Source organism: Sciurus carolinensis, chromosome 2 (genome assembly GCF_902686445.1).
Source record: "Sciurus carolinensis chromosome 2, mSciCar1.2, whole genome shotgun sequence".
Classification (NCBI taxonomy): domain Eukaryota; kingdom Metazoa; phylum Chordata; class Mammalia; order Rodentia; family Sciuridae; genus Sciurus; species Sciurus carolinensis.
This window is the reverse complement of record NC_062214.1, coordinates 55,172,039-55,199,048: the sequence shown is the minus strand read 5'-3', so window position 1 is coordinate 55,199,048 and position 27,010 is coordinate 55,172,039. Positions and strand designations below refer to the sequence as shown.

The following is a 27,010-nucleotide window of genomic DNA, read 5'->3' as shown; positions in this document are numbered from 1 at the left end:
AGAAAACATTATTCAGGCTGAGAGCAGTGGTACATACCTATAATCCCAGCTACTCAGGAGGCTGAGGCAGGAAGATCACAAGTTTGAGACCAGCTTGGGCAACTTAGCTAGATCCCATTAAAAAAAAAAAAAAAAAAAAGGCAGGGGATGTAGCTCAGTGGTAGAGTGCCCCTGGGTTCAATCCTCTGTGCTGAAGAAAAAAGGATATATTATTCAGGCATCAGACATCAATAGATCAGAACTTCCAGCTGACTTCTAAGAGAACTCTTCAATTTCCTGCAGTATTAAATTAGGGAGAAACTAAAACTTCAAAGCAAGAAGGAAGGGTAAAGGAAAACCAGTTCTTCACATGGATGAAAAAAAAATGGATCTGTATTTAAATCATACTCCAAAACTAATTAAATATAAAAAAGCAAAACTATGAAAATATTAGGAGAAAATACAAGGGAATATTATGATGACTTCATGTCATGGAATAGTTTCTTAAAAGAGAGCTTAAAATGCAAAGTAAAAAGGACAAGGTTAAAATTAAGAACTTCTGTTCATTGAAAGAAACCATGAAAAGATAACCACAGCTGGAAGAAGATACATATATAACTGATAAAGGATTAGTGTCCAGAAAATATAAAGAACTCTATCAATGAGAAAAAGAAAAGTTACCAATAGAAAGATGCTCAAAAGTTTGACACTGTACAAAGGGGAAATACAAATATAATACAATGTTCCATATCATTGCTAATCAGGGAATTAAATCCACATTGATATTTTATGTTCATCAGATTTACAAAAGATAAAACTAGACAATATCAAGTTTGACAATATCAAGGTGTTGAATGGTGAGAATGTAAGTCAAAACAACCACCCTGGAGGGCAATTTATCAATTGTTAATGATGCAGGTACTTGATTTCCTCTCCTAGCCAATTCCCCAAGAAACTCTTAAAAGAATATTTATTGCCACAAGGTATGTAATAGCTAAAAATATAGAAACAATTCAAATGTCTATTGATAGGAGACTGGTGTGGTAGGGATTACAAGTTGCCCCCTAAACCTCCATTTTGGACCCCTGATTTTTAACTAGCTCCATAGCTACTCCAAATGAAAACTATATTTCCCAGCCTCCTTTTTCAATAGGTGGGCTCATGTGACTAAGTTCTGCCCAATAGATTGTGAGAGGGAGTGTGGTGAGTTGGAGGTGCATTTTGTAAGTTGGAATACAGGGCATGGGATATTCCTCTGGAGAGGGACCCTGAGCATTCCAGGGTGAAGTAGAGGTCTTTCCTGAGTCCTGAGCTACCAAAGACACTGAGTGTGAAAGTGACTTCACATCTACTTGACCAAGAAGGCTCATTACCATGGCAATGCCTCCCAGAACACAGAAAAGGCCCCCATGAGGTCTAGACCCAAAGAAGTAAATTTCTGCAATTTGAAGGAGGTACTTCAGAGGTATTTCGTTCTTGTTTCTGGCCAGGATCAGGACACAAGAAAAGAGATTTATAACATACTGTTTCCTGTGCTTATTCCATATACTGGTGCCCAGCATCCCAGCTGAGGTCCAGGACTGGGTGAGGGATCTGGACCTGAACAGCAGGCATGTTAACAACTGCGGCCCTGCCCAGGCCCCAGCCTCCCATGGATTACTGAGAGGGTGACTTTTCTACCTATGGGAATATGGCCTAGCAAGAGGAACCATGGAACTATGGAGAAGTGGATAGCTACAAGTGTGTTTCCAGAGCGCCAGGAGAAAAGCAGCCTGGATCTGTGAGGAGCAGGATGGTTGGCACTTCTCTCTGCCTTCCAGGCCTGATGCCACTTTTCCAGCAGATGCCCTTAGAGCCTTGTCAGAGTAGGCTGCACTCTGCCTTTGCAGGCTGGTCAAATCAGCTTCGAAGGGCCCCCCTTGTCAGAGCCACACCTCCCTGCCCCCCAGAGAACTGCTGCTTGTGAGATGTATGGTGAGGTGGGAAGAGTCTGGTCATGTCCACATGTATATGTCCACCAGCCACTCCCCTGTCCCCATTCTTGACATCCCAAGACTCCAAAACTATATGGAGGCATGTGACTCATTACACCAAAGATCTTCCAAGTCCCTAGAGTCAGTTTCAGGGAGCTGGGCTTTCAGGTATGCAACAGAGTCGGGTTCAAGAGGGTTCTTATGAGTGGAAGAGGGATTTATAGGGATATATGGATGTCTAAAAGGAATGGCAGACAAAATTATGTGTGTACATTTCTGTAGCTGATTAAAATAACTAGGAAAATAGGGTTTGGTTTGGAAGGCTACTTGACATCTATCAACATTTAAAATTCACATACTCATATAATTTATGCTATAGATATATCCACACATGTACACAACACTGTTTGGGTAATACTGGAAATCAAACACAGGGTCCCAAGCATGCTTAGCACACATTCTACCACTGAGCTACATCCCCAGTCCTACATGAGACATTTTTGATAGGGATATTTATTATAGCACTGATTGCAGTAGTAAAAAGATTGAAAACAACCCAAAAATCTGCCATTAAGGAGCTGGTTAAATCAAATATGGTACAATTACTTACCATTAAAAAGAGCAAACAGAGTATATGATGCTGATACAAAAGATCTCCAAGATGTATGTTCAGTGAAAAGAGAGAAAAGCATGTGAGCCTACTATCACACAACTTGGTAAACAAAGGTATATGCACATGCTCTTGCAGTGTACAGCATAGAACTGGAAGGATACATGAGAGAACTGGGGGATTCAGAGAGGAAAACACACAGCATATTGCAATGTTTAAATTTTTAAATTATATTTATGCATTTCCTAGATTTACCAAGTATTAACATTTCCAGAAACAGGATCTAGAAAGAACAGTGGCTATAGAGTTCGTATATATGGCCTACAAGATATAGACTAGAGTGGAGTGGAAGGTTAACATTGTAGTCCCCCAGAATACAAAAGTGTGTGAGTGGAAGGCAGTACTGATGCAAATGGAAACGTGGCTGTGAGCAAGAAGGTGGCACTACAGAGGACAGACCCGGTACTTGGTCTGTGTAGAGTACTCAAAAAGCGATGCCAATATTTTAAACAAATACACAGAGCTTCTGTACCTGATTGATGCTGAGAGCCTAAATAATCAGAGGATCTTTGAGCTCAACGTTAACAAGAACTCCTGTTAAGAACACAACATCGGGGTGGTGACATTTATCATTGGTAGCAAAATATTTGTCCACAGAGAAGGGATCTGAATTTTTGGAAACAGTCAAATGTTATTTGGTAACAAGTTCTGTTAAAAAAGTGGGAGATCAAGTTAAGCAATTACTTTTTTAGTAAAAGAGAGAGAGAGAAAGGAAGGAAGCAAAGAAGAAGAGAGGCAGGGAGGGAGGGGGAAGGAAGGAAGGAAGGAAGGAAGGAAGGAAAGAAGGAAGGAAGGAAGGGAGGGAGGGAGGGAGGGAGGAAGGAAGGAAGGAAGGAAGGAAGGAAGGAAGGAAGGAAGGAAGGAAGGAAGGAAAAAAAAAGAATGAAAAGAAAATCAGAGCACGCTGTTGCTCTGGTGCCCCTTAAAACTCTGCTCTGATGGTCAAGCCACCAAAGGATGCTTTTAAAATGATGTACGCCTTGACAGCACGGTTAGGGGGAGATTCGGGCTCCCAAGAGGACTTCTCTGAGTGTAGGCTCTGAGGATTTGTTAGGGAAACCCGCCCTAGCCCAGTGGGTGGCGCGCCGTTTGGGGCGGGGCGCGGGCGTCCGGAGCTCAGCTTTTCTTGCGCAGCTGGCTGTACTGCGCGCGGCCCAGGATGGGCTCCATGACGCTGGGCCGGAAGAAGCTGTCGCTGACCCTGCGTTTCGGCTTCTCGCGGGGCATGGCCAGGAAGCCGGAGCGCGGTGCGGAGGGCGTCTCGATCTTGTCCTCCAGGCCCGGGTAGAAGAGCGCGCCCGGGCCCCGCGAGCTGCGAAGGCTGCCGCGGTGTTGCGCGGGGCGCGGCGCCGGCTCCGGGCTGGTAGGCGGCGCCCCAGACCCCTTGCGCTCCGGCTCCCGACGCTCGGTCTCGGTCGGGGGGTTGTCAATGTCCCGGAATTCGCTCTCAGGCTCCATCAGAGACAGCCTGGGAAGCTGAGAACACGGCAGCCACATTAGTGGCCCTACTTGGCCCTCGTCCCTATGTCTCAGATCCACATCCCCTCCTGGGGTCCTCGCCTTCATTCTCCCACAGGCTGGAATGTGGGAAGCAGGATGGGGGATGCCAGGGTGACCAGTGAGGTCCTTACAATTCTGATCTCCACCAGCCAGACTCCTCAGGCAAGTCATGTCCCCAAGGTTTCTAGACCCCTTGAACTTTTCTAAGGGAACCCTCAAAGGGAGGTCAGCGACTTTAGAAGCCCTTTCTTGGATTAGAGCTATAGGCTGAGTGCAATTCACACATTGACCCAACCAGGGTCAGGGTACCTGCCTGGGCATGTTTGGGGCCCGAGGTGAGCAAACTCTCTGTCAAGCTCCCCTGAATGCCTCTTTGTGGGAGTGACAGTAACCCAGTCCCTGGCCAACTGGAAAGGTATATACCCCCTGCCCTGCCCAGCCCTCCTTGGGCTTACTCAATTGGTAACTTGCTCTGGGAAGGGGTCTAGAGGCTCCCAAAGGGATGGCATTGGTGCCCTTTGGGCTTTACCTGTTGGAAAAGGTGATAGAATTGGGATTGGGCCAGCTGCTGTCCTTGGAATTCATGGCCCACCCCTCAGGGTGTCCTAGAAGCCTCCCAGCAACCCCACCACCAGAGGCATGCAAATCTGTCAGGTCCTTCAGGTGGTAGCTGAAGGGTGAGGGCTGAGCCACTGGGGATTCCCCACACTGATAGTGAAAGTCCTCCACTGGTGAGAGAAGAGGGCATGTGAGGGAGAGCCCTCTGGTCAGGGCCCTAGGCCTCTATTCTTGGGTTTGGGAAAGGCCTCATAAATCAAAATGTTTCTGGGGACAATGAGAATTAGAGGGGGGGCTCCAGAGACTGGGGGAAAGGTGGGAGGCTGCAGCATATAAGTCAAATATACTTATCTGTCCTCTCCAGGTCCTCCTGGGAGAGAGAGTTTAGCCCTGAATGGGACTCACCGGCACATAGTGCACCACTGTGTCCACCACATTGTCAGTAACACCCTTCAGGGCATCTGATAAGGACATGGCCCTCCCCTTGGTGGAGGAGACAGCAGGGGCTGGTGTGAGGTGCAGTATCTTCCCTGCTGTGCCCAGTACAGCCATGGGCGCCCATGTCACAGCTGAGATGGTGCTCCGGACAGTCTTCTGCAGGGTGTGTGCCACACTACCCAGAAGTCCTCTGGAGCTGGGCAGGGCTCCTTCCTGAGAACCAGAGCAGGGTCAGCACCTCCTACAATGACTCTCCTGATTCTTCTCCTCCCCACCACCACCAGAGCTAGAGGGGAAGGAATATGGACCCCAAAGTGAAAAATCTTTAAGCCCGGCCCTACCATTAGCTGTGTGGCCTTGGGCATGTCACTTCCTCTCCCATTTTTTTTTCTTTCTTTCCTTTTTATTAATTTTTTTTTTATTTGGAAGTACTATGTATTGAACCCAGGGGTGCTGTACCACTGAGCTATAGCCCAAGCCCTTTTATTTTATTTTACTTTACTTTGAGACAGGGTCTTGCTAAGTTGCCAATGCTGGCCTTGAACTTGCAATACTCCTGTCTCAGCCTCCCAAGACACTGGCATTACAGGTGTCCACCACTATATCCACCACCTCCCCAGTCTCTTCATCTGCAAAATGAGACAGTAATCTCTGCCCTGCCTCTCTTATGGGGTGTGATGAGGGTCAGCTGAGTGACATGGAAAAACTTTGTGCATTTGAGGGTGGGAGGAGAGTGCTGTACCCTTGTATGCTGTCCCTGGGTTGAGGACAGAGACCTTTCTTTCACCCTGTGCCTGCTTCTCGCTCCCTTGTGGGTTGTGGGGCCTGCAGGCTCCTGCACTCCTCCTGACCTCACTGAGCTTGTGCTCCTCGGCCTCCGATTCGTCCTCCTCCTCCGTCTCCTCGCCCTCGGTGTCTGTCTGGTCATCGTGGTCCTCATCCTGAGCAGCCGCGAGGTTGTGCAGCCAGGGCACTCGCACTTCACTCTGCCTCCGGGACACCACCTGCGTGGCCATTGATGCACCCCACTGGGCCAGACTACTCTGAAGGAGAGATGGCAGCACACCACTGACCTGGCAGCCTCTGCTGAAGGTCCAGGAGAGCTGCACTAGCCAGAGCTCCTCCCCGCAGGGCCAAGGGCAGGACTGATGATCCACCTGGTCCCAGGAGACATTTCTCAACACTTTTTATTGAGGGGTGACTTATACCATCGAAGAGCACACATCTTGAGCATACACTTCTATGAAATGTTTTAAGAATGCATCTCTGTAACTACTGTAGATGCATAGAGACCATTCTCAACACCTCAAAAGATGACCAGTGCCCCAACTCAGTGTACCATACTCCTCCAAGAGTGATCACTGGTCTGACCTACCACCATGCATCCATTTCAGCATTTTTTTCCCCATTTTTGGTGCTAGGATTGAATCCAGGGCCTCACCATCCTTAGCTCATGCTATACCATTGAGTTCCATGCCTATTTTTGCACTTCACATAAATGCGTATTTATTCCTGCATAGCTTCTTTAGTTCCACATGATGCTGTGACAGCCATCCTTGCTGCATATAGAGGTGCTTCCCTCTTTTTCATCCTTGCATAATATTCCCTTGTGTGAATTCACCACCATTTACCCATTCTAGTATGGAGGAACATCTGTGTTGCTTCTAGTTCTTGGCTAAGGATAAAGCTGATAGGAACATTTTTGATGTTGTCTTTTAGGAGACAAAAGTGGTCATTCTCCAGGGTCTCCATATTGTATAGCTTTTGGGGATGCCATTCCAGTCTACATGAATGGGGCACCTGAGTTTCTACCCACTCTATCAGCTGGGCCAGGTATGTGGATCAGTCTCAGCTCTCATTGGCAAATGGCACTTAGTGCAGGGGACAGGGGGGATCCACTACTCCTGGATCCCAATGGAGCCAAACCATCGCACAGCAGGTTCTCAGCACACAGGTGCTTGAATGAATGATCCAGGCCTGAGGAGGCTTTTAAAAGTACCACTCTCGTGATGGCCGAAAAGTGGTCATCTTCTTGCTGACCCTCATACTTTAATGTTGTTTTATTTCCATTTTTGACCTTAGTTTCTTACTGAAGTTCCCAATGTGGGGGGGGGAATCCAGCCATCTGAGATAAAAGACACAAAGAGGTAGGGGTGGGAGTTTGAGGAGCTAACCTGATGTGGGCCTAGAAAAGACAGCTTTGCCTTGGGTATAGTGGGAGTAGAAATTAGAAGCTTCTAGAAGGGAAATCAGAAGTCAGGGGACAGTCAGGGACCAGGGCCAGCTGGATTCTCTCCCTAACAGAAGGGGTTTGTGCTTTAAGGATGACGCTTCCTAGTACCTAGATAGCAGATGTAGTCTGCTCCCTTGCAGGTGTGAGGGCTAACAGCAAGGCACACATGAGGGGATGGAGTAGGGGCACTCGGAGGTAGAATGGGGAGACAGAAGTAGGTGGTGGGGCAGGATCACCCCAGCAACAGGACTTGCCCTCTACTCATGCCCTGTCCTTTCTCTCCCCTGGTGGCTTGGACGATTAGCCCTCCACTCCTGTTAAGGATCCTTGTTCTTACACCTAAAGTCCCAGCCCAAATTGGAAGGGAGAATGTTCCCAGGACAGGAGGGACCAGGGTTCAAACAGGGTTCAGGCAATGCTCAGGGCAGATACTCACCAGGGGTGCCACGCCTGGGATCCACATGGCCAGGGAGTGGCCCTGCTTCAGTGCCCAGGCTGTGGACTGCATGGTGTGTCGAGAGAGGGTGTTGGCCAGGGTCCCCACCCTGCTCACAAAGCTTGGCTTGGCTTTGGGAGGCTTCTGGGCCTGCTGGCATCCAGGAGCTTGGGCTGGGTAGGGATTTGGGGAAAAGAAGGGAAAACAGATCAGAGAGGGGCTGGGGGAAGCTGGGTTATATTTTGGGCCAGAAAGCAGTTGTCCTAATTCTACCACAAACTCACTTTTATTTTTTTTCCCCTAGTACTGGAGATTAGCCCAGAGGTGCTCTACTGAGTCACATCCCCAGCCCTTTTAATTTTTTATACTGAGGCAGGGTCTCATTAAGTTTCTGAGGCTGGCCTTGAACTTGCGATCCTCCTGCCTCAGCCTCCTGAGTCACTGGGATTTCACTTTCCCTCTTTATAGATGGAAAGAAGACTATGATTCTTGATCACTCTGAAAATCCCTCTGGGCCTTCCTGTTCTAGAGCCATGGGTGGATGAGCTCTTGCCTCCCACTGGTTCCCAGGTCCATGGTTCCCCAGGGTACATGGGTGGCCTTAATGGCAGATACCTGACTCTTCCTTGGCTGGAGGGAGGAGATACTCTACCACCTTCTCAATGCTGCCCAAGGCCAGGTCGGCCCCTCCAGAGGCCAGTCGGCCAGCTCGGGTGTTAGCAGCATACTCTGCAGTCTCTTTGGCCACCCCCCATGCGAGCTCACAGCCAGCCAGAGTGGCCCCCAGGACCTTGTCCGAAGTGCTTGCGATAGGCACACTGATGCTATTTCTGGCACTTCGAAGCCGGGTGGAGATGGTGTCCTTCAGCTCAGAGGCAATCTGGGGGAAGGGAGAGAGTGGGTCAGACACATGGTCTCCTCCCAGACCCTGTGGGAGCTGCCCTCTCAGAGTCTCGGGCCCTGAGCCCAACTCCCTGGAAGCCCTCATTTAAAGGTTCAGGGAACTAGCACCAATGTGTGGGTACCCAAAGTAAGCAATGCCAGTCACTTGGACCTTCGGCCTTCTTTACACCACTATGCTGCCTGTCAGGGTCCTGCTCATCCTTTGAGATTAGCCCCCAAAGCTCCCTGCAGGTGGCATCTATTCTGATACCCTTGTACAAATAAGGCACTACTCCTTCCAAATTCCTGTCTTGACTCCTCTGTCCCTCCCTCAGAAGGCTGGTTCCAACTGCACTTATATTGATTTATAGATGTAGTTGATCTTCCTCTAAGTTCTGCACTAAAATTATTTACCTTCCTCCTAAATAGCTTGGGAGCTCCTTTGTGACAAAGACATTGGTACCTTTTATTTATTTATTTTTCGAAGAGTGAAAGGAGTAGGATTTATTCACATGTGGAGAAGAGAAACAGAACTCTTGCAGGGGCAAAAAGGGACCCTGGTAGGGGTTACCCATTTTTGCCCTTTATGTGGAAAATGGAAGTAAAGAACACTGGCTTATTCTCCTGTGGTCTCTGCTTAGGCTATGTGACTAGCGGAGTCACTGGTTTTCTTATCTGTACAATGGGGGTAACAAGCCCTGTTCCAGAGGATTGGCAAGAAGATTAAGTGATAGAGCTCCATGAAGCACATTATGGTCCCTGGACAGGGCAGTGCTCAGTGAATGTTTATGGGATGGTAGGTGGTTGATCAATGAAACAGATGAGGCCAGAGAGTGAAACGTATTCCCCCCAAGTGCCTAATGCAACCAGTCAATGAACATGTGACCAGGTGAAGTTTTCTTTTCAATCTCGTGGCCCATAGAGAGCTGGATTTCTAGGACATGGGGCTAATCCCCATGAGTGTGACCCATGATATTAGGCAACTGTAGTCACTAAGTGGTGCAGTACAGACCCATGGAGCCCCAAGTCCCAGGGCCAGGTATCCGGAAGTTATGGGACCCACCTAAGCTCCTATTTGAGTTTCCCTGGGGTTTGTGCTTGCTGCCCCCTGCCCCCCAATTTGGCTCCATAGGAAGAGGAAGAACCTGTTGTGCTGCGTTAGGGACAGGTTGCCACCACCAGCCTTGGAGGCCGCTTGCCATGGATACTCAGAAAGACTCCCAGCTCTCCTTTCTGAGAGGCAGTATAGGGATCATTGGGGAGGAAGGAGCTCACCTTTTCAGGAGGGTACTGGAGGGCCGGGATCTTTTCCTCGAGATGGTCCAGGCCTCGGCAGGCCAGCTCATTGGCAGCTATGACTAGAAGGAAAGGACCATGTTGGGGTAAGTCCTGCCCCCCACTGCAAGAAACAGTGGCCTCTGTGCCAAGGACAGCCCTCAGATCCCCAGCTCTCATCCCCAGTTCTGCTGCCTCCCAGGCACCCATGAGCCCAAAGACCTTTTTGGTCTTTAGCTCTATCTGCTTGTGACTCCTTGAGACCACCAGTTTCAGGGTTGGTCAGACATGCACTCAAAGCTTAGCTCCTGCATCTCATGACTTCAGGCAAGTCACATCTGTTGGACCCTCAGATTCTTCATTTGTGAAATGTGGTGCCTACCTTGCAGGGTTGTGAAGATCAAGGGAAGGAAACTACACGGATCACCTGCCAATACTGCCCCCTCCCTTCTTCACCCTCCTCTCCTGCTCAGGGTCTCTGGGTAAGCCTGAGGAAGAGGCAGAACAGAGATGCCAGGTGGGCTGCTTTTGGGTGTTGGCATTGGCCTTGATGGGGCCAGGCCTAGACCTGCTTAGTTCTAGAGGTGAAAAACTCCTAGTCACAGCTGGTATAGGCTCCATATTGTCCATGACCCTTGCTTTTAACCACAGGGGTCAAGATGGTGGAGAGTGTGAAAAGGATCACAGGGAAGAAAAAGGAATTCCTGCAGAGAGTGGGGCAAATACCAGTGGATGCTAACGTTTCAGAGACTACTGCTCAGGGGCTGTCAAGGATATAAGTTCTGCAGTCGTGGTCATGGATACCACAGTTTTCAAGGGTATTCATATATACTCTTTCATTTATTCTTTATCCCAATGAATTATTATTGTAGTTGTTGTTTAATTAATTAGTTAATTTTGCAAAATTCGCAAGCAGCAGACAGCCCAAATGGTTTAGCTGTTTTTTTCTTCTTCTTTTACTGGTGGTATTGGGGATTTTTTTTTTTTAATTATTTTTTTGGTACCGGGGATCAAACTCAGGGGCACTTAACCACTGAACCACATACTCAAGACATTTTTATATTTTATTTAGAGACAGGGTCTCACTAAGTTGCTTAGAACCTAAGTTGCTGAGACTGGCTTTGAACTTGTGATTCTCCTGCCTCAGCCTGCTGGAATTACAGGCCTATGCCACAACACCTAGCTAGGTATTGGGAATTTAACCCAGAGCCACTCTACCACTGAGCTACAACCCCAACCCTTTTGTTGTTTTTCTGTTTTGAGATAGTCTCACCAAGTTGCAAGACTGACCTTGAACTTGCTATCCTCCTGCAGCAGCCTCCTGGGTCATTGCAATTACAGGCATATGGCACCATGCCCAGCTTGATTGTCTTCTCATTGGACAGAATGAGTCCCAGGGATTGGGTATTTTAGGAGCTTGCAGGAGGGGAAGCTAACACAGGGCCTGGGTCATCTTTACAACTGTCCTCCTTTTGTGTGTGGAAGCCTCAGATTCCCACAATTCTCTACTTAGGATAGTGGAAGATGCTAGACTTCTCGCCACTGTTGGGATTTCTCTCCACTCAGTCAAAAGCTGTGCCATAGAGATCATATTTTCAGATGGGGTAGAATCATTTACAAGTCTGTTAGGACTCACATGAACGGCATTTTTCCACCTTTAAGTGCCTGGCTGGCACTTAAAGAGGGCAGCTCTCTACTGCCCTCACCTGTTACCAGCCGGAACCATCAGACCCTCGAGCCCTTGCCAGGTCAGCCCTAGTGTCCACTGCCCCTCTCACTGTTCCAGACTCTGCCAGTTCTTGCTGTTGCTGGAGTTGGAGCTAGGGTGGGTGACTGGTCTGTCACCAGCCCCACCTTCACCATCACTGGCATAGCTCTGTCTATCCCTTTCCCTGAAAATTCTGTGGTCCATCATTGTCATTTAGAAAGAGATCAGCTAGGCTGTAGTTGAGGCATGTATAGATGGAAAGAAAACTGTATATCTTTTTCTTTTTTCGGTACTAGGGGTTGAATGTAGGGACATTCTACCACTGAGCTACATCCTCAGCCCCTTTTGTTTATTTATTTATTTTTAAATTTTGAGACAGGCTCTTACTAAATTACCCAGGTTGGCCTCAAACTTAAGATCCTCCTGCCTCAGCCTCCTGAGTCGCTGGGACTACGGATATGCACCACCGTGCCCAGCTGGTATCCACATATTTCTATTGATAGATGAGAAGACCAGGTGATGGGGTGGAGGCAGATGGGGGGCAGTCAGGCAGACAGATGGGTAAGTTATCAGATAATCGGACAGAATGGCAGGTAGCAGTGTCAGTGGACAGGTGGACAGTGGTCGAGACCAAAGGGACTCACACTGGGTGGACAGCCTGCGCACCACGGGCTCCATGCTCCACGCCGCCAAGCTGCTGGCACCCTGAACGCCCTTCTCGTAGGCATTGCACACAGAGGCCACCAGGGGGTGGGCTTCCTTGGTGCTGGTGTATGTCTTCTGGAAGCACTCACAGGTGCCGCTTACCACGGGCAGCTGCATGACTCGATGCAACACGTTCTCCTGCTCCTGGCAGGAAAGAAACTCATCCAAGTTATCCACCTCTTTTCCAGCCTCCCGGGAAGGTGACCCTAGGGCTAGGCAACCCACTGGTAAAACTGAATCCAAGAGACCTGGGAAGAACCAAGGCCAAAAATGTCTCTGGATGTCCTGGTCTGGGAGCATGAGGGAGCCCACAGGGAAAACAAGAGCCAGACTGCCGTGACCTTCTGGTCATAACCCATGCTCTGAAGGTACTGCTGAAGCATTCTGTTCTCCAGGAGCCAAGCTGAATAGCAGCACCCCTCCCAGACTTACTGGTAGAGCAAGTGTCAAAGTGCCTGTCCAGAGTTTTGATTTCATCTAGGCCTATTTCATCCTGGTTTTTCTGAGATCCTGCCTCCCTGCTTATGGATGCTGCTCCAGTGCTAAATATGCTCTCCTTCCCTTCCATCCCTTTCTGCCTTTCACATCTTCTCTGAAGCTTCCTGACTCTCCTCCCTCACATCAGAAGCTTCTGAGTCCTTCCCTGGGTTGTCTCTACATCCATGTCACCGTGCTGATTCCCTGGGTACTTGTCTCTCTCTCTCCCAGTAGTCTGTGGACTCTGTGTTCCCAGCACCTAGCCAAAAGCTTGGCCCAGGAGAAATGGATCATAGAGCTGCACCTTGTAGAATACCGGAGTTTCCATGTGCCCAACTGAACGGAATCAAAAACTTGGCCTGCAGGAGGCTCTGCAGTAGGAATTCTTTCTAGAATTTCTCTGCTAGACTTGTATTTAGCTGTATCCTTGGATGGGAGCTCTCCCCCAACATAGTGGCCTGTGCCCCTTGTTAGATGGTTTTGCTGAGTTGCAATCTGCCTTCATTCCCTCCCCCCAGTCTACTCTCTGCATTCCTCAACAATCCTGAGCTAGTCTATTTCATCATTCATGGATTGGCCTTCTCACATCTGAAGTCAAATTGTCTCCCTTTGGAGGTTGCTTTTCTGTACAGAATAGCTCTGGTTCCTCACTTGGTTTATAAATGGTCCATGTTATGGTCTGGTAGACTCCCTCCTCTGAACATGCTACAACTTGGCACTGTCATTTTTTGCCAGCGACCCTCTGAGTCAGTATTAACACCATTACTTTGCTGACAGGGAGACTGATACTCTGAGATGTGAAACTATTTACCCAAGATCACACAGCTAATAATTGACAAAGCCAGGATTCCAAGTCTGACTTGAAATGGCATATCTGGAATTTGCTTCAAAATAATGTAAGGTGAATTGATGGGGATGAGAATAAGGCAGATTGGCTGTGGATTCATGGTTGTTGGTGCTAGTGAAGGGTACATAGGGCCTAGTTTTACATATGTGAGACTTTTCCAGGTTAAAAACTCTCCAGGTATGACTCAGATGCTCAGACTCTGCATAGCTTTGAATGTGCCACTCTGGCAGGGTTCTTTCTGTCCTGAAAGTGAGGACTAGACTGTTCTATTTGTAGGATGTTAAGTTAGCCAGGGCTATCAAGTATTTTAGCTTTTCATCCTGATGGTGAATTGGAAACTGGAACTAGAAAAAGATTTTGACTAGACATAAAAGGGCATTTTCTTTAATATTTTAAACAGAGCCTTCAAAGGTTGTTTTAGACAAAGCCAAAGGGGGAAGCAGATTCTGGGAAAGGACAAAACCTGTTAAGGTTTTACTGCATGTAACCATTTTATGCCTCTCTGTGTTGTGAACCTCAGTATAAAACTTACATGGCAAGCCCTTGTGCAAAAGTTAGTTAAAGCCTAATTTGTGATGAGATGGGTTTATAATTTTTAAGTTTCACTAACCATCTAAACTAAGCCCAAATAAGAAAAGTCTTGCCAAGATGCATCGAGCACACCTAAATGTATCAAGATCAGTCCAAGTCACAGTGAAAATCAGGTCAAAGATAAACACCAGATATACTAAACATCCAAGTCATTCTCATGGGCTGCAACAATAGTTGTGCTCTTGATGAGCCGTTCATAGTATAAATGAGGCTGGAGTCACAAACTGTAATGGCTGGTGGTAGACAAAGCATGGACTTCTACATCAGGGTTTTGAACATGGTAGTTCTTTTCTTTTCCATCCCTCCCCACCTTGCAGCCAGGATTTGTGTCCTTTTTCTCCTAAGGCTTTCATTTTTAATTGACATTTTTCCCCCCTTTCCTCCAGATCCTTTCACAACCCCCTGAAAAAGGGGGTGACAGCAGGAATAATTGAGACATGGTCAATGAACCAGTTTATAGTTTAGACTTATCTTGCTCCAGGTCCCCTGAATCTCCCTCCCTGCTTCTTCCTCCTCCCTCAGGTGTCCATTCCCCATTTCACAAGAGCCCAAGTTACTCACGGGAACGTCTCCATCCAGCAAGGTCGGGCCCTTGTTGACTGCCATCCTAGCTCTTCACGCTGCAAAGCAGAAAGTCTCAGGTCCATCAGAGGCACGCAGCTGCAATCCACAACCTTAGTTCCTTACCTCCCATGGCCACCCCAGGCTATCTGGAAGCTCCGTTTTTCTAACAGAAGTTTGGAGGGTGACTATCATCTGGAACTCTTAAGAGTTCCAGAGCAACAAGTTGCTCCTCAGCTTACTGATCAACACTGTTTCTTATAAAGGTTTAGGATAAGAAATGAAAAAAATGCAGGTGGTCATGAGAGATAAAGATTTTAGATGAAGTCCCAGGCTCTTAAGTTAAGATTCAAAAGAGACTCAAAGAGTAAGTTTCAGGTTCACTCTCCTTTTTTAATGAAAAAAAAAATGTGGTTTAATTCCTCTGCTTCTAAGTAAGCACGTTGTCCCTCTCTAACTCAGCCAGATGAATAGCCAATCACTCATAAAACTAGCTATTTCAGCTGTGTTCTGTAAAAACTACTGACCACCAAATAGCTACTCTAGAGTCCTGGTCATTCGCCTTGAATCTTTCCCTCAGTAGTTTCCCTGCAGGTCTCTTCATCCCCAGTAAAAGTCCCAACAGGCCTTTACCCTCAACTCCTTCCCTTTAATACTCATAAACAAGCCAGGTAAGGTGGATCCCCCAGAATCCCCACACTCACTGCAACAGACCACCACCTTAGCCTCACAGAGCCCAGACTGTGGAGTGCCTCCTCGGCAGAAACACTTCCAGTCACTGCAGGGAGTCTTGGGCAATGCTACTCAGGCCTCCCAGACAGAGGGCAGAGAGGAAGAAGCTGGATCAGCCTGTTGCCATGGTTATCTGACCCAGGGACCCTGGGCTCATCCTAACTTCTATAAGGAGAGTTAACCAATGAGAATGTAGATTGCAGAGCTGAAGCACACCCAGCCTCAGAGAATTTATTATTCCAGAGTCATGAGGAATCTATTCTGTAACACTTGTGGTCCTCAGTTGGCAAAAGTTTTGCTTTTCATAAAAAAGGTGTTGAGACCTATGCCATTAAATCCATAAGCTCTAAAGTTCTGTCATCTTTGGTTCTTTTCCCCAAGCGGGTCCTGTGGAACAATTTTCAGTTTCTCTCATGCTTTCTTTTTCACTTCGAAAAGTGAATATTGAAAAGGATGATCTAAGCTTGCACTGAGACGGGATTCACCTGAATGTAGTCATCTTTGATTATGGAGATACATGCTTTCAGTAAGGGCAGTGGAAGAAAGGTTTTGTTCTCTTGAGTTTGGAGAGCAACAATGTTGATAAGATTCTATCATCGACCAACAGTACTAGGACAACCAAGAAATGATCATACTTTCCTCAGCAGGAACTCAAAACAAGAGCCCAAGTTCTAGTTTCTGGCTTCCAAGCTGATGGAGGACAGGGTGCAAATCAGTGTCTTCAGATTGTCTAAGAAGGGCTCCTTATTTAAAATGAATATTAGAGCCAGTGTGGTAACCCACACCTGTCATCCCAGCAACTCAGGAGATAGGGGAGGAGGATTGCAAGTTCAAGGCCAACCTGGGAAACTTAGCAAGAAATAATAATAATAATAATAATAATAATAATAGGATAGTGAAGGACAGCACTTATTTTGCTTGCTGTTGGCAGAAATACATGTATTGACTCTGCTAAGTCATATGGTGTGGAAACAGGAGAAAGGGGCAGGGGTGGGGAGAAACAGTACTTTATGATGGATCTTTGGTACTAAAGGGTGTTTCTATAATAAAGTAGGAATGGGATATCAGAAAAGGGAAAAGATAATCTAGCAGGGAGCCTCAGAAAGGATAATAAATCTGTGATATATTTAATACTTCTCGATCCAACCTGAATTTCTCTGATGTAAGATAGTAATGGAAAGGAAAGGAAGTGTTTTAAAGAAGTGGACTCTGTCCTCACTTCAAGGTTCAGGACAAATTATCTGGGAAAGTGAGAACCTGGGCCAAAGGGCAGTTTTTAGCCTCAGGAGTAGTGACTTTGGGTCAGAGGGAGTAGAGAGCTCTGTGCCTGAAAGTTCTGCTGACAAAGCTGGGCTTTTGGCCACTTCAGCTGAGATTCTAGAATGTGGGTGAGAGGTGAGAAGTGGTGAAAGGGCTGAAGAAAGTCCCAAGGGAAGAGCCAGCCTCCAGTAGCAGCTGTCAAGGCATGAAGTTCTATCTTCCTTCTCCACCCCTGTCACCACTATCCACCACCACAAGAGCTGGAACCTTGGTAAACTTGTTCACAGGTGAACCCCCCAACCCCAGAGTGACATGGACTCAAATGTTCATTGCTGAATAAACAAATTTCCAGGCAACAATGTTCAGCTGTGAATGTGTTGGCCTGTATGTCTATTAGGGAATGTTTTGGTATTTGGAACCCCTCATGAATGTGGAAGCTTTGGGTGGGAGGGCTAGTTGGGAAGGAGAAAGATGCACAGGGAGGAGACACACCACCCACTCTACTTGCAGAGGATTTCAAGATTGAAATCAACAAAACATGCCCCCATGAATTCAAGGCAGCCTGCTCTAGGCAGAGGCCATAGCACCATAGCCAGGGCTGCTGCAGAGCACCGCTACAGGATAGCAATTCGGATAGAGCTTCTTAGGGGAGCCTGGCAATGCAGGACCTCCACATCTGAATCTCTCTGGAATCCACCCTCTCAGCTTGCATCTCCCAGCCCAAAGCTCCCTCTACCTACTGTATAGACTTGGATTAGGGAGTGTCTGCCCTACTGTGTTCCTGTTAACTCCTTTCTAATCCCAGAACACATTCACAGATATATGAATCAGTTTTGTCTAGAAATTTATTGAACATAATTAATCTCTTAAAGAATCTGGACAAGATTAAAAAACACTTAAACTTTTTTATTTGCCCTGCTTTAGTAGCTCTCATTTCTCTTAAAATTTCCAAAATATTCTTTCTCAAACCTTTTTTTGTTTGGTACCAGGGATCAAACCCAGGGGTACTTAACCACTAAGCCACATCCCAGTCCTTTTTATATTTTATTTTGAGGCAGGGTCTCACTAAGTTGCTTAGGTCCTTGCTGAGTTGCTGAGGCTGGCCTCAAACTTGTGATTCTCCTGCCTCCGTCTCCTGAGCTGCTGGGATTACAGGTGTGCACCACCATGCCCACCTCAAACCTCCTATCTTTATGGATCAGATTAAAAACAGCCAGTCACTGGGTGCACTGGCACACACTTGTAATCCCTACTTGATAGGCTGAAGAAGGAGAATCAGAAGTTTGAAGCCAACCTGGGAAAGTTTGCAAGACCCTGTCTCAAAATAAAAAATAAAAAGGGTTGGGGATGTGGCTCAGTGGTAGAGTGCTTCCTAGCATGTACAATACTCTGGGATCGATCAATCCCTGGCATCCCAGCATCCCTACCACACGACACATACACAAATAACAGAGAGCCAAGGATCTGAGTCTACTTTTCAAAAATCTCAATCACATTTATGGGAAACTTACTTAGTGCATAGTTCTTTTCTCATTTACATTTAGATGAATGACATGGCTTTACTGGTAGTGTTGGCCTTGGCCTCCTATGTACTAGCACCCTATCTCTCCACCTCTCTTCCCTCAAACTAAAGAATCTGAATTCACAAATAAGATAACCCAAGATGGAAAGTAGGAACACAAGTAAATGCTTCTGACTCAATGTTCCCAAGTCCTTTTTACTGGTCCCTTACTGCTCCTTCATACCTCCCGCAATGACCCTAAGAATAAGTAAATTATGTCTTTCCTACATTTACAAGAGTAATCATGAAATTTTAAACTGCATCTTGATGAAAATTAATGTGGAATTGCCCACATTATGGCTTTAAATAAAAACAATCTGGATGATAGGTCTAGGTAGGTTTAGTTTTGTAGGATGAAATATAAACCATTATCAAAAGTTCCAAATTTGAGAAGGGTAAGAGGTAAAAAGCACAGGATTCTGGAGTCTCACACTTGTACTCAATCATGAAGGCAATGAGATGTCATGGAAAGCACACTAGAAAGGGAATCAAAGGAGTGTGCTGACCTGGGTTTTATTTGCTTTTTTTCAGTGTCAATTTTCTTATCAGTCACAATCTACGTAAGAGGCAGGATGTAACCTTCCACCTATTTTTCCCTTCTGTTTACTTCTGAATTTTGCTTACTCATTGCCTTATGGAAAGAATTCTCCCCACAGACACCTTTACACCAGGAAGATGCCTGTGTTTCTGAGTCTACTTCTGAATACAAGGACAAAAGTACTGTGATGGTCAAGGCTAACAGGTGAGGAGCCTATCAGCCCAGCTCCCCACCATCTTGCTACTGACACCTATGGAGTGGGGTACAGCTGATGGGAAAAAAGTGGTCTGCTATCAGATCTGAAGGTGCTGTGCATCAGATCCATGATAATCACGTGAAACCAATAATCCATACAACCCAATCCATACATGTATTAGTGTTCACTTATTAGATTGGGTCTTTTTCAATTTTTATTCATGCAGCAAACGCTAAGTGCTTACTATGCACATAAGGGATGCTCAGTAAATGTTAGGTGAAGGGAAAATATTCAGAAATTCAGAAGTCATTCCAGTACTCTAAAAACACCATAAATCCTCAAGCTCCATTCTTGGCCCCACCTCTGCTCACATTACGGATCATAAATGTTCACGTGAACAAAAAAAACATAAGCACAGTATGACATGATTTGTGATCAAGGAAAATATTTGTTTCATGAAGCTGTCGTATTTAAATAGTCTCTGGTCCTTAGCCTACAAACACCCTAGAGGATCTTCAGCTTCATCTGAGGATAGGCCACAGTGATGATACCTGCTACAGAGGATATGAGACCTCCAAGCCCAATGATGCCTGGGTTGGACCTATAGATCCCCATCTGGTCCAAAGGGATCAGGATGTCACAGAAGTTCTTCACTGTGTCCAGAAGCAAGGGAGGATGCTGCTTCAGAGATCGAAATAAAAGCCATTCTGTTTCTTCATCAGCCAAGCTGTACCCAAAAGAATTCTGGGATGACTTCTCTCTCTTTGCCCTGTCATGAGCAAGCTGTCCCATCTGCAGGGAGATTTCATACAGATCCCTGATCAGACTCAGTAGGAGAAAATAGTAGTAGTGGCGGGTGGCCCATGTCTGCCACTTCTCTTTGTTGATGCCCACGGCGAGACCCACACTTCTCACCCAGAGTATGGTGTCACAGATGAAATAAACCACACGGTTCAGGTTGGCTAATGTTAAGCATAAGCGGGACACTGGGTCGGTGGCATGGATGCTCTGCTCAGTTGACTGGATAGCATGTACCACATTGCCTAATCGGAACCCTGTAAGAAGAACCCACACAGTTAACAGTTGCTCATTACTAGGTAATGGGGCTGCAGAATCCCTGTGTCAGGGTGAGGGGCCAGCATGGTATTTTAATAATTGATGATTGTTTCAAGTTCAGCCTTAGTTAAGGAAAGGAGGACTTTATAGTATGTTAAGGACACCTAAAATGATGCTGGAAGGCACAAAAGACAGTGACTTTTAAAAATTCATCTCCTCTAGTCTAGTGAGTATCTTAACATTGACTTTTGCCCACTCCAGGCATGGCTAATCATAAGTGTGGGTTGTTACATTGGAACATTTCCACCTCCACTTTCTTCTGAAGGAAGGACTATCATATGAACTCCAGGTGCAACATTCTCTTGGAGACTAATGTTTTACAATTTATTTACTTTCCAGAAAAAAAGATTGCCTTTTGAAAAAAACACCATTATCATTTTGCCATTTCTGTGGTCCACACCCTCTTTGTTCCCTTGGTCAAAGAAGACAAAGTGGAGATGGTAAGGTTGTCATGTGGGCTCTGGATGAATTAATCAACCTCTGTGACTGCAAGTCTGTATGAAGGCATGCACTTCAATTAATAGTCAACAAGTATTTATGGAGCACCTGGAGAATGAGTTCTGGTCCTAAATATTATGAAAGATACAACAGAAGTACTCAGTAGGGCTCAGACGTGGCTACTCTCTGAACACTAAGGATCTCAAGAGTGCTTGGTAATATTTTACCAAATATAACACAAACACAGGGCATGTCACAGCTGTTCTAGTACATGGATTCTGGGTTCTGATTCTGGCTCTTGTATTAACTGACTGAATGACCTTGAACAAATCCCTTTTGGAGAGTCTAATGACCTCTGAAGGACCTCTGAGCTCCACCAATCTGAAGACTCTAAAACAGAATTTCTAATCATGGCCTTCAAGCCAAATCTAGGAAAGTTCACCCCACCCTTCCCATGCTCTGCTTGACAAATTAAGTCTTCTCTGTCAAACCAGTTTCTTAGTTTGACACTGATCCTCCAACATAATGATTTGCTCATAACAATTCTGAGCCTTTGCTGGAGGAAATTGCCTTGAACAATGCTTTTTCTGTCTCTCTAGCCACACCTCAATTTCTACCTTCTCCAAAACATCTTTCTTTACCCTAGTCACCACATTTGGCAACAAGTCTTATGTCATTGTTTATAACATGATCTTATTTCTCCCACAAAGCTAAGAACTGTTCGTTTATGAAGTAGGGTTCAAAAACAATTGATCAATATGTCATTGTCTACATCCCATTCTAAGGCTTCTGCTGGCCTGCTGTGGCAACATCTGGTTCTCATCAAACAGTGAGGTGCTAGGCATGCTATTGTTACATGATGTATGGGATTTCCCAGGATGATTTATTATGAAATTAAGTTAGATGAGTGTAAAATACTTCCTTCACTTTTTGCCTTTAACATGAAACTACCTTGTAAATGGTCTAAGAAAAATGTATCCCTCAAATCCTTTAGCAATCCTCAAGAGAAGAAGGTGGCCTAGGTCATTGTTCTTCTGTTCTATAGAGCAAAAGGTTCACAGGAGCCAGAAGCTCATGCCAGGGATTGCCAAGATGCTTTGTGATTGTAAGCACAAAAGATGAGCTACCACATTTTATGTCCCACTTGTTAGGATCAAGCAGAAGAATTTGACATAGCACTAAGCATGAACACAGGACAGTGTGTGTGAATGGTCTGCAGGCAAAAATTCAACCTTTTGGTCCTACCATGAGGTAGCCTTACTGGTCAACGTCATCAATAAACTTGGTTGACTAGAAATTAAAAACCTTGAAAGCAAACTGTGAATTACAGTGCCTGAGGCCAAGAATTCTACACCAGGAGCCACTGTCCCTCAAGAGACAGAGTACTTACATTTACGGCCAGTGCTCACACTGGACTCCAGTTTCTTGAGCTTCATTACCACCTTCTCTTTGCCAGCTTTAGGCTCTAACAAATATCTAAGCAACATGCATGTGTATTGAGTGGCTCTGAAATGGAAAAGAATGAGGAAAATGATTTCTAAGCCAAATAAAACTTGATTCATGAAGTAAGAGAAAGAAACATCTTGCTAAAGGCAAAGAGAAACATCTCTCTGAAGGCAAAGTTTCAAAGAGGATTTCTCCTTCTGCAGCTCTTACAAGAGCAAAATTCTGCAACAGTCATTCTGCAGAGGGCCAAAGGGTAGAACATAAAATGGAAATGCAACACAAAGGTTATTATGAAAGAGGACTCTGCAATAATGCACTGAACAGCTCCCCAAAAGGCTCCTTACTGGCACAGGAACATGAATGTAGTCAAAGTGGAAATTGCCCCAAAGTCTCCATGCATGTAAAATGATTTTCAGATTTTTAAAATGAACTATTTTACCACATAGTTAACCTACTATTTATGTGACAGGACAGAAACTTAAACCAGATTTGAATGAAAATCTACAGTTTGAATATTGTTTAATCTTTTAAAACTTAAGGACAAAATACATACCAGTACAAAAATTAGTACAGATGTATTTTATATTTGCCTCTCAAAACTTATAAGTATTATATATAAAATACAAGCAGAATCCTGTTTAATAATAATATATACTCAATAAAGGGAATGCCGACTTTCACAATGACTTACTGATAAATATAACAAATGAGAAATTGGATATCACACAAACATCCAAATGCATCTAGAAGTCTAGTCAATAAAAGTAGGTGCCAGTTCTTACTGTCCTACAACTGCATTTGAGTCCTTGTATGATATGTACATTAATCTCAAAAAAATGTGGAACATTTTCCAAAATGGTGAACCTGACTTTGGTAATAAAGTAAAAGAGAAGAAATGATTGGGGGTGTGGCTCAGTGGCAGAGTACTTTCTTAGCATGCACAAGGCCCTGGGTTTGATTCCCAGTATCACAAAAATGAGAGGGAAGAAAAGGGGAAGGAGGAGGAGAAGAAGGGGGAGAATGATCAGGAGAAGAAGACAGGGATCTATCTGCCTTCTTTTTTTTTTTTTTTTTTTTTTTTTTTTTTTTTTGCATATTGGGATTGAACCTGGCATGTTCTACCACAGAACTACATCCCCAGCCCTTCTTATTTTGAGACAGGATCTGGCTAAGGTCCCAGGCTGGCCTTGAACCTGGGATCTTCCTGCCTCAGACTAAGTTGCTGGGATTACAGTTGTGTCACTGCACCAGGCACTCTCTGCCTCTTTTACAGTGTGCTTTCTGACCAGAGGGCTCAAGCTACTCATGTCAATGAACTTCCCTTTCTCAGATTTGATCTGACAATAGGAGTAGGTCTGAAAATGGCATTATTTTATGAATACCAGCTTTTTCATGAAAGTTATACAAATGATTAAGAAGGTAGGGAAATGAACAATAGAGATCTGATCTTGCTGAATAAGTATATTCTAAGTGGTTATTTTATTAACACCCTCCTTGATAAATCTTGCAGGATATATTCTGGGTATACTGGTATTATAGATTTCTATTTTAATGAAGTTTGTATATATTGCAACTGTTTTGAAAAGTTATCAAATTAATTAGAAAGGTTTAGTAGTTAAAAGGTGGGCACTGGAATCAACAGTGGATTTGCATCTCTCAACTCTGCCACTTAGTACCCATTAATCTCCTTCTACCTCAGTTTCCCCATCTGTGAAAGTATCTCTTTCACAAAGTTGTCATGAGGGTTAAATAAGTTAACATGTGCAAAACATTGATAACAAACTTGATACAAAGTTTGCTTACCTAAGTCTCACAGGGCTACTCTTACTGGTGTGTTTTTGTATTAGCACTTGAATACCCAGAAGAGAAGAAAGAGAGCTGTCAAGTAAAATGGCAACAGTAGCTAGTGACTATTCAGCAAGAATCTTTTAGCAAAATGCTAAAAGAAACATCATGAGCAAGGATTAAAAATCAAAACAATCTGATATTTTCAGGGGCACAGCATGTACCTTGTAGGTGCAGTTAGATCTAAGGGCTCTCTCCACTGTATTTTTAGTTTACAAAATTATTTAACACTTGGTATCTCAATGACACAGATTGGGTAATAGTGTAAGATAAAGAAAAAAATACAACTTGTTTTTCTATAAGCATTTCAAGGGGGTGTTTGAAACCAAGTGGTTTGCTCCCCTAGTCACAAATGCCAACCCAAAATTTCTCTTTAACCCACTAAGTCCCAAATTTTCGATTTTGCAAATATTTCAACAAAATTGACACGGGCTTATTAAAATAGGTTGGAAATGATACAAGTTGGAAATAGGATATATACATCTAGTGTGTATATATCCTTTATAGATATAAACACTCAAGTTATTCATGTAATACTTTTCTCAAATGAACAGAACTCTAAAAATATTTATTTCAAAGTGACTATAAGTGCCTATTTCAAAGTTACAATTTAAGATTTTAAAATAGTTGTTGTATATAGGACGATGGAGAATAATGGGTTAAACGAAATTCCTTGGAAGAATGTTGGGAGGGGAGAACTCGGTTTTCCTTTCCCTGGAGAAGAAAGTTAGGAGAGAGGAGAGTTGAAGACTGATGTCACACAGCCTCTACGCGCAGGGATGTTCAGCCCCACTGAATCGAAGGTGAAGAGGGGCTCGTGCACTAAACTTCCTCGGCGGGAGCTGGCGGCGACCTTCTTGCTTCGATTGCCCGGAGTGTTAGCTCGCTTCTCCTTCTCCGGTGGTGGGAACCCGGCGAGGAAGAGATGGAGGCCGCCGGCAATGACTCACCTGAAGAGTCGATCCCGGCCCTGGGTCTGGTTGGTGAAGCGGATGAAGGCGTCCATGGCACCAGCCCGAGGCCACGAGTTGCACCGGGGATCCTCTGGGGCTCAGTGGGTCCCCAGGGAGTGTCGGGGTCAGGGGAACTGTGGGGTGGGAGGGGCTGAGTCTCTGCCCACTTGGGGCTGATACGCCTTCCGAGAACCCTTAGCGGGTTTCCGTTCTGAGCCGGAAGTGGTGGTTACTAAGGCGACGCCGAGACGCCCAGTCTGGGGAGCACAACCTCGGATCCTACTATCGCGGGTGGCGGCTCCCTTGGTGTCTTAGGACTTCGGCTTGCCACCTGAATCTCCAGACAGAGGTCGTGAGGGACCGGTCTCCCCATTCTCAGGCGTTCCCAGGGCTCCCGCGTTTCCCGGTATATCTTGGGAACCCCAGGGGGAATCCTAAGGGATCTCTCCAGCTAGAGAACTCTCCTAGGCCTTTGTTGGGGGACCACCCGGCCTCATCGTTTCTCAGCGCCGTGACTTTTTTCCCCTGGACCTTCCCCACTCCAGGTCCGATAACGGTTAGAGCCGAGCCAATTCCTGGAGTGTATTTTTAGCTTGAGAGATGAATAAATTACATGAGAGATTTTTCTCTTAGGATTATTGAACACTGAAAGACGATTATCTGAGGAAGTCTTAAAAGGGTGGACGTGCACACAGTAGAGGAAAAGTAGGTTACAATGAAATTACACCACTGAACTTTCTCTGGACCTTATAGATGGAGCCCCACTCATTCTATAACAGTAATTTATAAGAGGTGCCCCCTATTGCCACAAAGTAAGGCCCTCTACTTTTGTAATCCTTTTCCCCTAATATTTTCAGGTCTGGGGTAAGAGTACAAATGGAGAGTCATATGTTTAAATATTTTAAAAGTATAAATCGAGTAACAAATTGTTAGATAAAATATGTTGTGTTCTCCTGCTTTGGCAGATATACATTTATAATGTATAAGACCAAGTTCAGTTTTAGTTTTCTTAGACTCCTTGAAAACCTGGAAACACAATTGGAATGTGGTAGTATGGGACAGCTAGTCCCCTGACTTTTCCCACTCCCCCTTCTCTTCTAGTTTTTGACTCCCACCTGCGTTGCTAAAAGGGTGCATACAATGTGTGGATACTCCAAGATACATCCAGATTCTGCCCATGCCCTTGTAAGCAACCATGGGCACCTGTCAGTCCTAGGGGTGCTTAACAATTGGAACTACTTCCAGGAAGAAATCAGAAAGGATCATTCAGGTTCTGGCATCATTTGAGCAGTAATTTTGGGAGGTATGGGTACCCTGAACATGGTCTTAATTAGAAACTAGGCTTTGGGTAAGTATACTCTCTGGGCCCCATGGATTACTCATGGTTCCCAGAGTGACATGCTTTTAAGAAGGATAGAAGTAGCCATGTGTGGAGGAGCAGGCCTGTATTCCCAGTGACTAGGGAGAATGATGGAGGAGGATCACAAGTTAAAGGCTAGCCTCAGCAATTTAGCAAGACCCTGTCTCGAAAAATTAAAAGAACTGAAGATATAGCTCAGTGGTAAAGCACACTTGTTCAATCCCAGTGACGAAAGAGAAAGCCATAAGTTTTCTCCAAGTACATGGCACAGGACCAGGCAGTGCAGCAAACAATAAGAATTTGTTGACTTCTGGCCACATGGTACCAACCACTGTGCTAAGCTCTAGGCCTAGGGCAATAAATTAGTAATTTATTGATGTTAATTGATGAGTACATTGCATTGATGTATTAGATGATAGGGATGAGCACAAGGTGCTTTTAACAGATTTTTATCTTCTATTTTCTATGCCTGTAGCTTTGAGTTTCATTCATGTAGTACATATCAATAGTTTGTAATTTTTATTGCTGAGAGATTCCATAATGGGAACATGCTGTACAACAAAGTGAAGTACATTCATGTTGTCTCCAGTTTGGGGCAATTACAAATAAAGCTGCTACAAATATTTAAGTATAGACTTATAGATGAGTTGTAAATATTAAATTTTCTTGCATAAATACATAGGAATTTGATTGCCGAATTCTATGGTATGTTTAACTTACAATGTGTGAGTT

At 45.2% G+C, this 27,010-nt stretch overlaps 3 protein-coding genes across 10 annotated transcripts in view; 1 reads left to right on the top strand and 2 right to left on the bottom strand.

Annotated features, from left to right (window-relative positions):
* Positions 1 to 1,733: 1,733 nt before the first annotated feature.
* On the bottom strand, positions 1,734 to 15,691 carry Plin1 (perilipin 1). Of its 5 annotated transcripts, none has more exons than XM_047536272.1 (9): positions 15,538 to 15,691; positions 14,834 to 14,892; positions 12,297 to 12,501; positions 9,945 to 10,027; positions 8,403 to 8,667; positions 7,788 to 7,960; positions 5,970 to 6,161; positions 5,086 to 5,331; positions 1,734 to 4,098 (listed from the first exon to the last, which is right to left on the bottom strand). In XM_047536272.1, the coding sequence occupies exons 2-9, from the start codon at positions 14,876 to 14,878 to the stop codon at positions 3,739 to 3,741; spliced, it is 1,569 nt and encodes a 522-aa protein (XP_047392228.1). In that variant the 5' UTR covers positions 14,879 to 14,892; positions 15,538 to 15,691; the 3' UTR covers positions 1,734 to 3,738. The 5 variants fall into 5 exon arrangements, with proteins under 5 accessions (XP_047392228.1, XP_047392263.1, XP_047392238.1 ...); XM_047536307.1 differs by having other exon boundaries at positions 12,297 to 12,495; XM_047536282.1 differs by having other exon boundaries at positions 15,554 to 15,687.
* A 1,961-nt stretch (positions 15,692 to 17,652) lies between these two features.
* On the bottom strand, positions 17,653 to 25,077 carry Pex11a (peroxisomal biogenesis factor 11 alpha). The gene is made up of 3 exons (XM_047541286.1): positions 24,916 to 25,077; positions 22,065 to 22,180; positions 17,653 to 20,175 (listed from the first exon to the last, which is right to left on the bottom strand). The coding sequence occupies exons 1-3, from the start codon at positions 24,969 to 24,971 to the stop codon at positions 19,625 to 19,627; spliced, it is 723 nt and encodes a 240-aa protein (XP_047397242.1). The 5' UTR covers positions 24,972 to 25,077; the 3' UTR covers positions 17,653 to 19,624.
* A 58-nt stretch (positions 25,078 to 25,135) lies between these two features.
* The window catches only part of Wdr93 (WD repeat domain 93), a 48,844-nt gene continuing 46,969 nt past the window's right edge, over positions 25,136 to 27,010 (top strand). For 3 of the 4 annotated variants that reach the window (XM_047541284.1, XM_047541283.1, XM_047541285.1), the window contains exon 1: positions 25,136 to 25,324. The gene's annotated coding sequence lies outside the window, so the exon portion shown is untranslated. The remainder of the gene's footprint in view (positions 25,325 to 27,010) is intronic. The other variant, XM_047541282.1, reaches the window with a different exon arrangement.

Excerpts from the sequence above, each read along its gene's own strand:
- Plin1 (XM_047536272.1), bottom strand. The coding sequence starts at position 14,878 with ATGGCAGTCAACAAGGGCCCGACCTTGCTGGATGGAGACGTTCCC. Across the intron at positions 10,028-12,296 it reads GCGCAGGCTGTCCACCCAGT|TCATAGCTGCCAATGAGCTG; the intron begins GTGAGTCCCTTT and ends CTTTCCTTCTAG. Across the intron at positions 7,961-8,402 it reads TCCAGCCAAGGAAGAGTCAG|CCCAAGCTCCTGGATGCCAG; the intron begins GTATCTGCCATT and ends ATCCCTACCCAG.
- Pex11a (XM_047541286.1), bottom strand. The coding sequence starts at position 24,971 with ATGGACGCCTTCATCCGCTTCACCAACCAGACCCAGGGCCGGGATCGA. Across the intron at positions 22,181-24,915 it reads GGCCGGGATCGACTCTTCAG|AGCCACTCAATACACATGCA; the intron begins GTGAGTCATTGC and ends TTTCCATTTCAG. Across the intron at positions 20,176-22,064 it reads TGTGAGCACTGGCCGTAAAT|GGTTCCGATTAGGCAATGTG; the intron begins GTAAGTACTCTG and ends TTCTTCTTACAG.